The following is a 13,148-nucleotide window of genomic DNA, read 5'->3' on the forward strand; positions in this document are numbered from 1 at the left end:
ATTGGTGGAGCAATATTTTAAATAAAACAACACATTTTTATTGTTTTCTCTTTTTTAGTTTTATATGTACCGGTAGGCCTATAGATGATTAACATGCCTATTGCTATTCCCTAAACTTTACTGAAAAAAAGGAAATAAATGCGATTCCCTAAACTTTATACTGAAAGTGAGAAAAGGAAATAAATGGAAGAACAACAAAGCAAGAAAGACAACTCTTATTGTTATCGTAGTGGATCCTGGTCTTTTGATCTCAAAACTGGCTCAACCCAGGCTGTTTCTTCCCTACCATTTTTTTCATAAGCAGGGTCCGTGAGAATAAGACAGGAGGGGAGGGGAGCTGCAGGAAGCTTGTCCCGGAGTAAAAACAATAAACAACTACAATGTGTTGTTTTATTCAAAATCGGGTTGTTTTGGGTAAATCTATAGACCGCAATATAGCCCGTTTGGAGCTGACGTACCATAAAACTCCATTTCATCTCACCATTTTCCATTTTGTGTTCTACCATTTGCAATTCATTCAAGTAAATCGCTAAGAAAAGACAGCAGGTCGCTCAGCCTATTGAACACGAAGGTTCACTCGTGTCTAAAAATACAAAACCATAATGCATTGCGGCTTCGCGCAGCCCGCAGATTAATAATGGCCGCCATTTTATAGAAGATATTTCAGATTATTTACCTGTTTTATGCAGAAATGTAGTCCTTGTTAAACGTATGTTTGCTTTTATAGTTGTTATTGGGGTAAAATAGACCGAAAGCTTTCAAAATAGTTACATTTTGGAAATATCTAGGGGGTGTAAAATGATTTACGGAGTAAGAGTTGTGCATTTTTTGAGGACAAATAGCATTTTGTATGAGCTGAGGTCCGTAGCCCTTTGGACATTTAATAATTCTGGTTGAAAAACCGTTAAATGTCATATTGTGTTGAATTCATGTGGTAGATCTTCTCAAAATGCGTGAAATTTTACTTTTAGGGTAATCTCTGACGTAGATTGGAACAGACGTAACACGTGATTAGAAAGGAATTTGCCTCATTGTTACATTTGCTCAGACGCCATGATGACGGACCGAGACTGGCAACGATGAGTAAGGTTTGTGTTGACACTTCTCTTTAGAACTGAGCCTTGATAGGTCTGATTAATGAACATTGTCTTTATTAATTGACTTTGAACTCTTTTTATTGAATTTGATAATTTTATCTGAAGCGATTTATTCATATTTGCAACGAGACGCTTGGCCGCCATATTGCAAATTTTGATTTTGATCCTGAAAAATTTTCTTCATTGAAATTTTTGATATTTTAATTGTTTTTAATAATTTTTTTAATTTGTTTTTGCTCTTTTGGAGTTTTTTGAACTCTTGAGAATGTATTATATCATCATTTGTATAGATTTGCCTACCCGTGTTGGAGAAATATGCTTCAAAATAACATGACAGTATCTTTGTTTTTGGTAGTTTTATTACAATTCTGGATGTATTTTTGGCAAAAAAATACCATAATTGAATATGAACCACTCTAATTTTTATCACAAAATGTTCCAGACATGCATGTCTTTGAAATGACCTTGGTTAATTTCAATATCTTGGGGGGCCCATTTTTGATATTTTGACTTATAGTTTGGTAAATATTCATATTTTGTATGATTTTCTACTTTATTCTGATATTTTGGTCAATATTTTGTTATAAAATATTGTATTTTTTGTGTTTTGCTTAGGTTATCCCATCTGCATTGACAAAGTGTCTTTGCTGGTGTTTATTTTGGTAAATTTTGGTGTAATTTCCTGTAAAACAACTTTGTGTTGGAGTGACCGCCAATAAATGTTTATATTTTGTGGTCGTTCAGTGTGCTTGAATTGTTACAGACATTAATGTACCCAGTGCCTACTTTCATTGTTCGTTTATAATGCCTTATTAACTGTGCATTTAGTTTTAATAAACGCTGTCTTACCAGCAAAAATCTTATATAAATTTAGAGGATTTCGCATGGTAATGCATTCAAAATGGTCTGAGCAATTGATGCTTGAATGAATTTGATATTTTTATTATCTTTCTGCTCAATAATGTCATTAAGCTATTAATATTTTGCAATTAAAATGAATTTATAGCCTTCAGAAGCCCATGGTTGTTAAAATTAATAAATTAAGTATGAAATACTCTGATATTGTTTGATACAAACAGTACATCTTTTTGATTACATGACTTTTTAAATCATTTTGGAATTTACATCTGTAGGTCACCTTTCTATTTAGAAATATGCATAGCCACAATCATATGAGATACGTTTAAATGAAAAAATTGAATTATTAAAGTCTTCATTGTGGATATTCATTATTGAATAGACTATCTTCCTTCTTTGGTCAAGAGATTGTAAGCATCTAAAGCAACTAGTTTTTCCTCTATAAGCTTAAATATTTAATCCGCAAAACAATTGAATTGTCCAGTTTGATATTGCTAATTAATGGCACTGGTGGTACTATTGATTGAACAAGGATTAAAAATATGTTGCTTACAATCATTAAATGGTTGACTTCTGGGGTTGCTTTTAACAATTTGATGGATAATGTTATATCTGAAAATATTATTTCAATACACTATTGAAAAAAAATTGAAAGTAGGTCATCTGGAAAAGGAACTTCTTGGATTGTTTTAGATGTAAGCTCACTCATACATAGTTTAAATCCCTAATAGTAACTTAACATGTGCATCACACTTAATGTAATTGTTAACATTTGATAGATTTGCCTACCTTTAATATTTTGACAGATTAGTAAACTCAAGCAGTGGAACCGCTTACGGTAATTAGGTCAACTATGGAAACATCACCTGAAATCGCATTGTAGACCTACCCCTATTTCTGAATTGCGCTAGGACATCACCAGAACACAATGTTGGGACACGCTGATCATAGTGTGCGAAACCCTTTATGTTATAAACGAGAGATCCCACTATAAGACTGATGGTAGACATCATACTGAAACCCATGTTTCAGAGACCTATGAGATCATCACTGATGTTTCATGCCATTGTACTGGTACGAGGGCAAGATTTTTAAATGTAAATAATATTGCAAGTTCAGTTTTGTCATTGATATCTATATTAAAAGATCAGTCATTGATGTGTACATGTATATTCATTTATGCATGGATGGACTAGCTTACAACACTAACATAATGAGAATGTCGGTAATGAATTGGTTTCGATTTGTTGCTTCTTGTACATTGTAGAATTCAAAGATGAAAGGTATTTATATTTTGATGAATTTGCACATTAAATCTTCCTTGCACTTAGTACATCTGTACTTAGGGTTTTTACCTTCAAAGATAAGTGAAATAAAACCTTATTTAATACAAATACTTTAAACTTATATACAATCAGACCATGCAATCTAGCACTCCCTGTTTTGGTAATTGCAGGCTATAGTCCTATTTACTTACTGTTATAATCTATGAAGATGATTTCTGCTGTAGATAAAATGTTGCTACATGGACATCACGGAATGTTGACAGTTGCTACATCAAATAGAAGACCATTTTGCTAAAGCAACAGCTGTGAGTTTTACGACATCTAGCCATTGCTAGATTAGTCTGAAATTCTCAAACTTTCAATTAGTTATCTCCCTTTACCACAGACAGATGATACAAACACGTAAAGGAATATATTTGTTTACGGCTGTTGAAAGCTTTTTTTTTTTAGTTGAAAAACAATCGGAAAACAAAAGAAATGCAACCTTACTAGCATAATGGAAGAACAAAAAGTAAATTACAAAGGCTTAGACTAAGATGTGAAGTGGGTCATCGTTGAAAAGCAGAAAATGCCAGCAACCTTGACATTGAGCAAACCTTGAACTTTGCTCTTCCATTATCAGTTACACATTTCAGTTGGAAAGCGCGCGACTTGGTATTCGCGATATTTTCTATTAAGGCATCTAACAGATTCCCAGGTGGGTCAGCGACCAATAGAAATTAGTGTTGAAAAATGTAGGGTATTATGTGAAGGCCTAGATAACATGTATGGTGGAGTTAGAGCGAGATCAAGTCTTCTATTGAAGATGGTAGATGACTTTACCTAAAATGTACCTCTGTTTTTAGTTCAGTGTATTTGGTGTATATGTACAGGCATTTAGACTTTAATACACATGAGATAGAGTTAGGTTTTATATCTATCTTGGCTCTTATTACTACAATATTCTGAAGTATGATATATTCAGTTTGTATATTATAAAGGAAAGCTTCCATTATTATTAGTAACATTCATTTGTATAGTATACACATACATACATACATGTAGGCCATGATCTGAAATACTTTGTTTTGTATGAGATTATAGTCAGTTGGTATGAAGAATTAAATTAAAGGCAGTCTTTTATTTTAATAAAATGCTTTCAAAAGTAATACTTTTTGTTTTTTAAGAGTAATGAAATTCAAGGGAGATAACCAGTTTCAAAATAACTGTTTGGAAAATGGAAATATTTGGACTTCATTTATAAATGTTTATGCAGGTTTTAGGGGACAAAACTATGTGGATGGGATTAAATTTATGAAAATTTACATATTTTTAAAGTAAATCAAGTCATAATCCTTTGTAATGTTGATCTTTTTATCCATTTCTCTATATGCTTAACTCAACTATACCGATAATTGTTAGCAAAATGAAATAGTTTGAACTTTTCACATTCAGATAATCGTTCTAGTTTCAAGAAAAGTGAATTTTTTGGTTATTATTGAATGTGGACCATGCTATTTTGGTTGTTATAATTACAATTAGTGTATTATTGATTACTAGCCATTACTTTTGTTCAGTTTTCTTTTGGACCCATTTTTAAAAATTGACTTTGAAATCAATTGTATTGCTATGATTTGGTTCGGTTCATTGTATTGTATTGAAGTGAATATGGTAACAAACGGTCACATTAATAATGAACTATACTGTCGGTGACTTTAATTAAATTTTTTATTTTGGATTGCCACAAGGATTTCATTAAAATTGATGATGGTGGTTTGACTTAATAATATGCATTTTCAGAAGTAACTTGCCCTGTAGCCAAGATTACCCCCATCCAAGTATTGGCTTATGAATTAGATCAGATTTCTGTAAATTGTCATCTAATGTTTATGTATTAATGAACTTTGTGAAGGGAGGTAACAGGTAACTACATTTGTGTGACATTCTCACAAAATATGAACTTAAAATGTCATCCAGACTTAAGTACACATGAAACTGAGTTAGGTTTTGTGAGCTTTACTATATCTATCTTAGCTCTATTACTACAATGTTCTGAAGTATGATATATTCAGTTTGTATATTAAGGAAAGCTTCTGTTATTATTAGTAACATTCATGTGTATAGTATACTCATACATAGGCCATGATCTGAAATACTAAACTATTTTTGTTTATTATGCGATGCTGATTATATTCACTTGGTATGCAGAATTATCTTAAAAATAGTATTTTATTGATGAAATGCTTTCAAAATTCATCTTTTTTGTTTCATGAGTAATAAAATTCAAGGGAGATAACCAGTTTCAAAATAATTGTTTAAAAAATGGAAATATTTGGACTTCATTTATAAATGTTTATGCAGGATTTAGGGGACAAAACTATGTGGATGGGATTAAATTTATGAAAATGTACATATCTTTAAAGTAAATCAAGTCAAAATCCTTTGTGATGTTGATCTTTTTATCAATTCCTTTATATGCTTAACTCAACTATACCGATAATTTTTAGTGAAATGAAATAGTCTAAACTTTTCAAATTCACCTAATCGTTCTAGTTTGAAGAAAAGTGAATTTTGGGGTTATTATTGAATCTGGACCATGCTATTTTGGTTGTTATAATTACAATTAGTGTATTATTGATTACTAGCCATTACTTTTGTTCAGTTTTCTTTTGGACCCATTTTTAAAAATTGACTTTGAAATCAATTGTATTGCGATGATTTGGTTCAGTTCATTGTATTGTATTGAAGTGAATATGGTAACAAACGGTCACATTAATAATGAACTATACTGTCGGTGACTTTAATTAAATTTTATATTTTGGATTGCCACAAGGATTTCATTAAAATTGATGATGGTGGTTTGACTTAATAATATGCATTTTCAGAAGTAACTTGCCCTGTGGACAAGATTACCCCCATCCAAGTATTGGCTTATGAATTAGATCAGATTTCTGTTAATTGTCATCTAATGTTTATGTATTAATGAACTTTGTGAAGGGATGTAACTACATTTGTGTGACATTCTAACAAAATATGAACTTAAAATGTCATCCAGACTTAAGTACACATGAAACTGAGTTAGGTTTTGTTAGCTTTACTATATCTATCTTAGCTCTATTACTACAATATTCTGAAGTATGATATATTCAGCTTGTATATTATAAAGGAAAGCTTCCATTATTATTAGTAACATTCATTTGTATAGTATACATACATACATGTAGGCCATGATCTGAAATACTTTGTTTTGTATGAGATTATAGTCAGTTGGTATGAAGAATTAAATTAAAGGCAGTCTTTTATTTTAATAAAATGCTTTCAAAAGTAATACTTTTTGTTTCAAGAGTAATGAAATTCAAGGGAGATAACCAGTTTCAAAATAACTGTTTGGAAAATGGAAATATTTGGACTTCATTTATAAATGTTTATGCAGGATTTAGGGGACACAATGTGGATGGGATTAAATTTATGAAAATTTACATATTTTTAAAGTAAATTAAGTCATAATCCTTTGTAATGTTGATCTTTTTATCCATTTCTCTATAGGCTTAACTCAACTATACCGATAATTGTTAGCAAAATGAAATAGTTTGAGCTTTTCACATTCAGATAATCATTCTAGTTTCAAGAAAAGTGAATTTTTTGGTTATTATTGAATGTGGACCATGCTATTTTGGTTGTTATAATTACAATTAGTGTATTATTGATTACTAGCCATTACTTTTGTTCAGTTTTCTTTTGGACCCATTTTTAAAAATTGACTTTGAAATCAATTGTATTGCTATGATTTGGTTCGGTTCATTGTATTGTATTGAAGTGAATATGGTAACAAACGGTCACATTAATAATGAACTATACTGTCGGTGACTTTAATTAAATTTTTTATTTTGGATTGCCACAAGGATTTCATTAAAATTGATGATGGTGGTTTGACTTAATAATATGCATTTTCAGAAGTAACTTGCCCTGTGGACAAGATTACCCCCATCCAAGTATTGGCTTATGAATTAGATCAGATTTCTGTAAATTGTCATCTAATGTTTATGTATTAATGAACTTTGTGAAGGGATGTAACTACATTTGTGTGACATTCTAACAAAATATGAACTTAAAATGTCATCCAGACTTAAGTACACATGACACTGAGTTAGGTTTTGTTAGCTTTACTATATCTATCTTAGCTCTATTACTACAATGTTCTGAAGTATGATATATTCTCTTTGTATATTATAAAGGAAAGCTTCCATTATTATTAGTAACATTCATTTGTATAGTATACACATACATACATACATGTAGGCCATGATCTGAAATACTTTGTTTTGTATGAGATTATAGTCAGTTGGTATAAAGAATTAAATTAAAGGCAGTCTTTTATTTTAATAAAATGCTTTCAAAAGTAATACTTTTTGTTTCAAGAGTAATGAAATTCAAGGGAGATAACCAGTTTCAAAATAACTGTTTGGAAAATGGAAATATTTGGACTTCATTTATAAATGTTTATGCAGGATTTAGGGGACACAATGTGGATGGGATTAAATTTATGAAAATTTACATATTTTTAAAGTAAATTAAGTCATAATCCTTTGTAATGTTGATCTTTTTATCCATTTCTCTATAGGCTTAACTCAACTATACCGATAATTGTTAGCAAAATGAAATAGTTTGAGCTTTTCACATTCAGATAATCATTCTAGTTTCAAGAAAGGTGAATTTTTTGGTTATTATTGAATGTGGACCATGCTATTTTGGTTGTTATAATTACAATTAGTGTATTATTGATTACTAGCCATTACTTTTGTTCAGTTTTCTTTTGGACCCATTTTTAAAAATTGACTTTGAAATCAATTGTATTGCTATGATTTGGTTCGGTTCATTGTATTGTATTGAAGTGAATATGGTAACAAACGGTCACATTAATAATGAACTATACTGTCGGTGACTTTAATTAAATTTTTTATTTTGGATTGCCACAAGGATTTCATTAAAATTGATGATGGTGGTTTGACTTAATAATATGCATTTTCAGAAGTAACTTGCCCTGTAGCCAAGATTACCCCCATCCAAGTATTGGCTTATGAATTAGATCAGATTTCTGTAAATTGTCATCTAATGTTTATGTATTAATGAACTTTGTGAAGGGAGGTAACTACATTTGTGTGACATTCTAACAAAATATGAACTTAAAATGTCATCCAGACTTAAGTACACATGACACTGAGTTAGGTTTTGTGAGCTTTACTATATCTATCTTAGCTCTATTACTACAATGTTCTGAAGTATGATATATTCAGTTTGTATATTAAGGAAAGCTTCTGTTATTATTAGTAACATTCATGTGTATAGTATACTCATACATAGGCCATGATCTGAAATACTAAACTATTTTTGTTTATTATGCGATGCTGATTATATTCACTTGGTATGCAGAATTATCTTAAAAATAGTATTTTATTGATGAAATGCTTTCAAAATTCATCTTTTTTGTTTCATGAGTAATAAAATTCAAGGGAGATAACCAGTTTCAAAATAATTGTTTAAAAAATGGAAATATTTGGACTTCATTTATAAATGTTTATGCAGGATTTAGGGAACAAAACTATGTGGATGGGATTAAATTTATGAAAATGTACATATCTTTAAAGTAAATCAAGTCAAAATCCTTTGTGATGTTGATCTTTTTATCAATTCCTTTATATGCTTAACTCAACTATACCGATAATTATTAGTGAAATGAAATAGTCTAAACTTTTCAAATTCACCTAATCGTTCTAGTTTGAAGAAAAGTGAATTTTGGGGTTATTATTGAATCTGGACCATGCTATTTTGGTTGTTATAATTACAATTAGTGTATTATTGATTACTAGCCATTACTTTTGTTCAGTTTTCTTTTGGACCCATTTTTAAAAATTGACTTTGAAATCAATTGTATTGCGATGATTTGGTTCAGTTCATTGTATTGTATTGAAGTGAATATGGTAACAAACGGTCACATTAATAATGAACTATACTGTCGGTGACTTTAATTAAATTTTATATTTTGGATTGTCACAAGGATTTCATTAAAATTGATGATGGTGGTTTGACTTAATAATATGCATTTTCAGAAGTAACTTGCCCTGTGGACAAGATTACCCCCATCCAAGTATTGGCTTATGAATTAGATCAGATTTCTGTAAATTGTCATCTAATGTTTATGTATTAATGAACTTTGTGAAGGGATGTAACTACATTTGTGTGACATTCTAACAAAATATGAACTTAAAATGTCATCCAGACTTAAGTACACATGAAACTGAGTTAGGTTTTGTTAGCTTTACTATATCTATCTTAGCTCTATTACTACAATATTCTGAAGTATGATATATTCAGTTTGTATATTATAAAGGAAAGCTTCCATTATTATTAGTAACATTCATTTGTATAGTATACACATACATACATACATGTAGGCCATGATCTGAAATACTTTGTTTTGTATGAGATTATAGTCAGTTGGTATGAAGAATTAAATTAAAGGCAGTCTTTTATTTTAATAAAATGCTTTCAAAAGTAATACTTTTTGTTTCAAGAGTAATGAAATTCAAGGGAGATAACCAGTTTCAAAATAACTGTTTGGAAAATGGAAATATTTGGACTTCATTTATAAATGTTTATGCAGGATTTAGGGGACACAATGTGGATGGGATTAAATTTATGAAAATTTACATATTTTTAAAGTAAATTAAGTCATAATCCTTTGTAATGTTGATCTTTTTATCCATTTCTCTATAGGCTTAACTCAACTATACCGATAATTGTTAGCAAAATGAAATAGTTTGAGCTTTTCACATTCAGATAATCATTCTAGTTTCAAGAAAAGTGAATTTTTTGGTTATTATTGAATGTGGACCATGCTATTTTGGTTGTTATAATTACAATTAGTGTATTATTGATTACTAGCCATTACTTTTGTTCAGTTTTCTTTTGGACCCATTTTTAAAAATTGACTTTGAAATCAATTGTATTGCTATGATTTGGTTCGGTTCATTGTATTGTATTGAAGTGAATATGGTAACAAACGGTCACATTAATAATGAACTATACTGTCGGTGACTTTAATTAAATTTTTTATTTTGGATTGCCACAAGGATTTCATTAAAATTGATGATGGTGGTTTGACTTAATAATATGCATTTTCAGAAGTAACTTGCCCTGTAGCCAAGATTACCCCCATCCAAGTATTGGCTTATGAATTAGATCAGATTTCTGTAAATTGTCATCTAATGTTTATGTATTAATGAACTTTGTGAAGGGAGGTAACTACATTTGTGTGACATTCTAACAAAATATGAACTTAAAATGTCATCCAGACTTAAGTACACATGACACTGAGTTAGGTTTTGTGAGCTTTACTATATCTATCTTAGCTCTATTACTACAATGTTCTGAAGTATGATATATTCAGTTTGTATATTAAGGAAAGCTTCTGTTATTATTAGTAACATTCATGTGTATAGTATACTCATACATAGGCCATGATCTGAAATACTAAACTATTTTTGTTTATTATGCGATGCTGATTATATTCACTTGGTATGCAGAATTATCTTAAAAATAGTATTTTATTGATGAAATGCTTTCAAAATTCATCTTTTTTGTTTCATGAGTAATAAAATTCAAGGGAGATAACCAGTTTCAAAATAATTGTTTAAAAAATGGAAATATTTGGACTTCATTTATAAATGTTTATGCAGGATTTAGGGGACAAAACTATGTGGATGGGATTAAATTTATGAAAATGTACATATCTTTAAAGTAAATCAAGTCAAAATCCTTTGTGATGTTGATCTTTTTATCAATTCCTTTATATGCTTAACTCAACTATACCGATAATTATTAGTGAAATGAAATAGTCTAAACTTTTCAAATTCACCTAATCGTTCTAGTTTGAAGAAAAGTGAATTTTGGGGTTATTATTGAATCTGGACCATGCTATTTTGGTTGTTATAATTACAATTAGTGTATTATTGATTACTAGCCATTACTTTTGTTCAGTTTTCTTTTGGACCCATTTTTAAAAATTGACTTTGAAATCAATTGTATTGCGATGATTTGGTTCAGTTCATTGTATTGTATTGAAGTGAATATGGTAACAAACGGTCACATTAATAATGAACTATACTGTCGGTGACTTTAATTAAATTTTATATTTTGGATTGTCACAAGGATTTCATTAAAATTGATGATGGTGGTTTGACTTAATAATATGCATTTTCAGAAGTAACTTGCCCTGTGGACAAGATTACCCCCATCCAAGTATTGGCTTATGAATTAGATCAGATTTCTGTAAATTGTCATCTAATGTTTATGTATTAATGAACTTTGTGAAGGGATGTAACTACATTTGTGTGACATTCTAACAAAATATGAACTTAAAATGTCATCCAGACTTAAGTACACATGAAACTGAGTTAGGTTTTGTTAGCTTTACTATATCTATCTTAGCTCTATTACTACAATATTCTGAAGTATGATATATTCAGTTTGTATATTATAAAGGAAAGCTTCCATTATTATTAGTAACATTCATTTGTATAGTATACACATACATACATACATGTAGGCCATGATCTGAAATACTTTGTTTTGTATGAGATTATAGTCAGTTGGTATGAAGAATTAAATTAAAGGCAGTCTTTTATTTTAATAAAATGCTTTCAAAAGTAATACTTTTTGTTTCAAGAGTAATGAAATTCAAGGGAGATAACCAGTTTCAAAATAACTGTTTGGAAAATGGAAATATTTGGACTTCATTTATAAATGTTTATGCAGGATTTAGGGGACACAATGTGGATGGGATTAAATTTATGAAAATTTACATATTTTTAAAGTAAATTAAGTCATAATCCTTTGTAATGTTGATCTTTTTATCCATTTCTCTATAGGCTTAACTCAACTATACCGATAATTGTTAGCAAAATGAAATAGTTTGAGCTTTTCACATTCAGATAATCATTCTAGTTTCAAGAAAAGTGAATTTTTTGGTTATTATTGAATGTGGACCATGCTATTTTGGTTGTTATAATTACAATTAGTGTATTATTGATTACTAGCCATTACTTTTGTTCAGTTTTCTTTTGGACCCATTTTTAAAAATTGACTTTGAAATCAATTGTATTGCTATGATTTGGTTCGGTTCATTGTATTGTATTGAAGTGAATATGGTAACAAACGGTCACATTAATAATGAACTATACTGTCGGTGACTTTAATTAAATTTTTTATTTTGGATTGCCACAAGGATTTCATTAAAATTGATGATGGTGGTTTGACTTAATAATATGCATTTTCAGAAGTAACTTGCCCTGTGGACAAGATTACCCCCATCCAAGTATTGGCTTATGAATTAGATCAGATTTCTGTAAATTGTCATCTAATGTTTATGTATTAATGAACTTTGTGAAGGGAGGTAACTACATTTGTGTGACATTCTAACAAAATATGAACTTAAAATGTCATCCAGACTTAAGTACACATGACACTGAGTTAGGTTTTGTTAGCTTTACTATATCTATCTTAGCTCTATTACTACAATGTTCTGAAGTATGATATATTCAGTTTGTATATTAAGGAAAGCTTCTGTTATTATTAGTAACATTCATGTGTATAGTATACTCATACATAGGCCATGATCTGAAATACTAAACTATTTTTATACTTTAAATTTATACACTGTGTTTAAGGTCATGAGACGAAGAAGCCTATTGATTTTCAGCGATTTCTGATAATTACTGCCAGAGTTATGGCCCTTGATCACTTCAAAAAATCTTATGGACACTCTAGAGGTCAAAGTTAATATCCGATTGACTTTAAATTAATACACAGTGTTTAAGGTCATGAGACGAAGAAGCCTATTGATTTTCAGCGATTTCTGATAATTACTGCC

General features: G+C 29.9%; 1 protein-coding gene across 6 annotated transcripts in view; it reads left to right on the forward strand.

Annotated features, from left to right (window-relative positions):
* Nucleotides 1-613: 613 nt before the first annotated feature.
* LOC126817600 (chromodomain-helicase-DNA-binding protein 1) overlaps nt 614-13,148 on the forward strand; it is a 75,374-nt gene continuing 62,839 nt past the window's right edge. For all 6 annotated transcript variants that reach the window (XR_007679064.1, XM_050544672.1, XM_050544673.1 and 3 more), the window contains exons 1-2: nt 614-709; nt 972-1,088. Coding sequence is in view for 5 of the 6 variants with exons in the window: in XM_050544672.1 (XP_050400629.1) it covers nt 1,080-1,088 (9 nt within the window). In the remaining variant the exon portion in view is untranslated. The remainder of the gene's footprint in view (nt 710-971; nt 1,089-13,148) is intronic.

The sequence above is a fragment of the Patella vulgata genome, chromosome 4 (genome assembly GCF_932274485.2).
Source record: "Patella vulgata chromosome 4, xgPatVulg1.2, whole genome shotgun sequence".
NCBI lineage: Eukaryota > Metazoa > Mollusca > Gastropoda > Patellidae > Patella > Patella vulgata.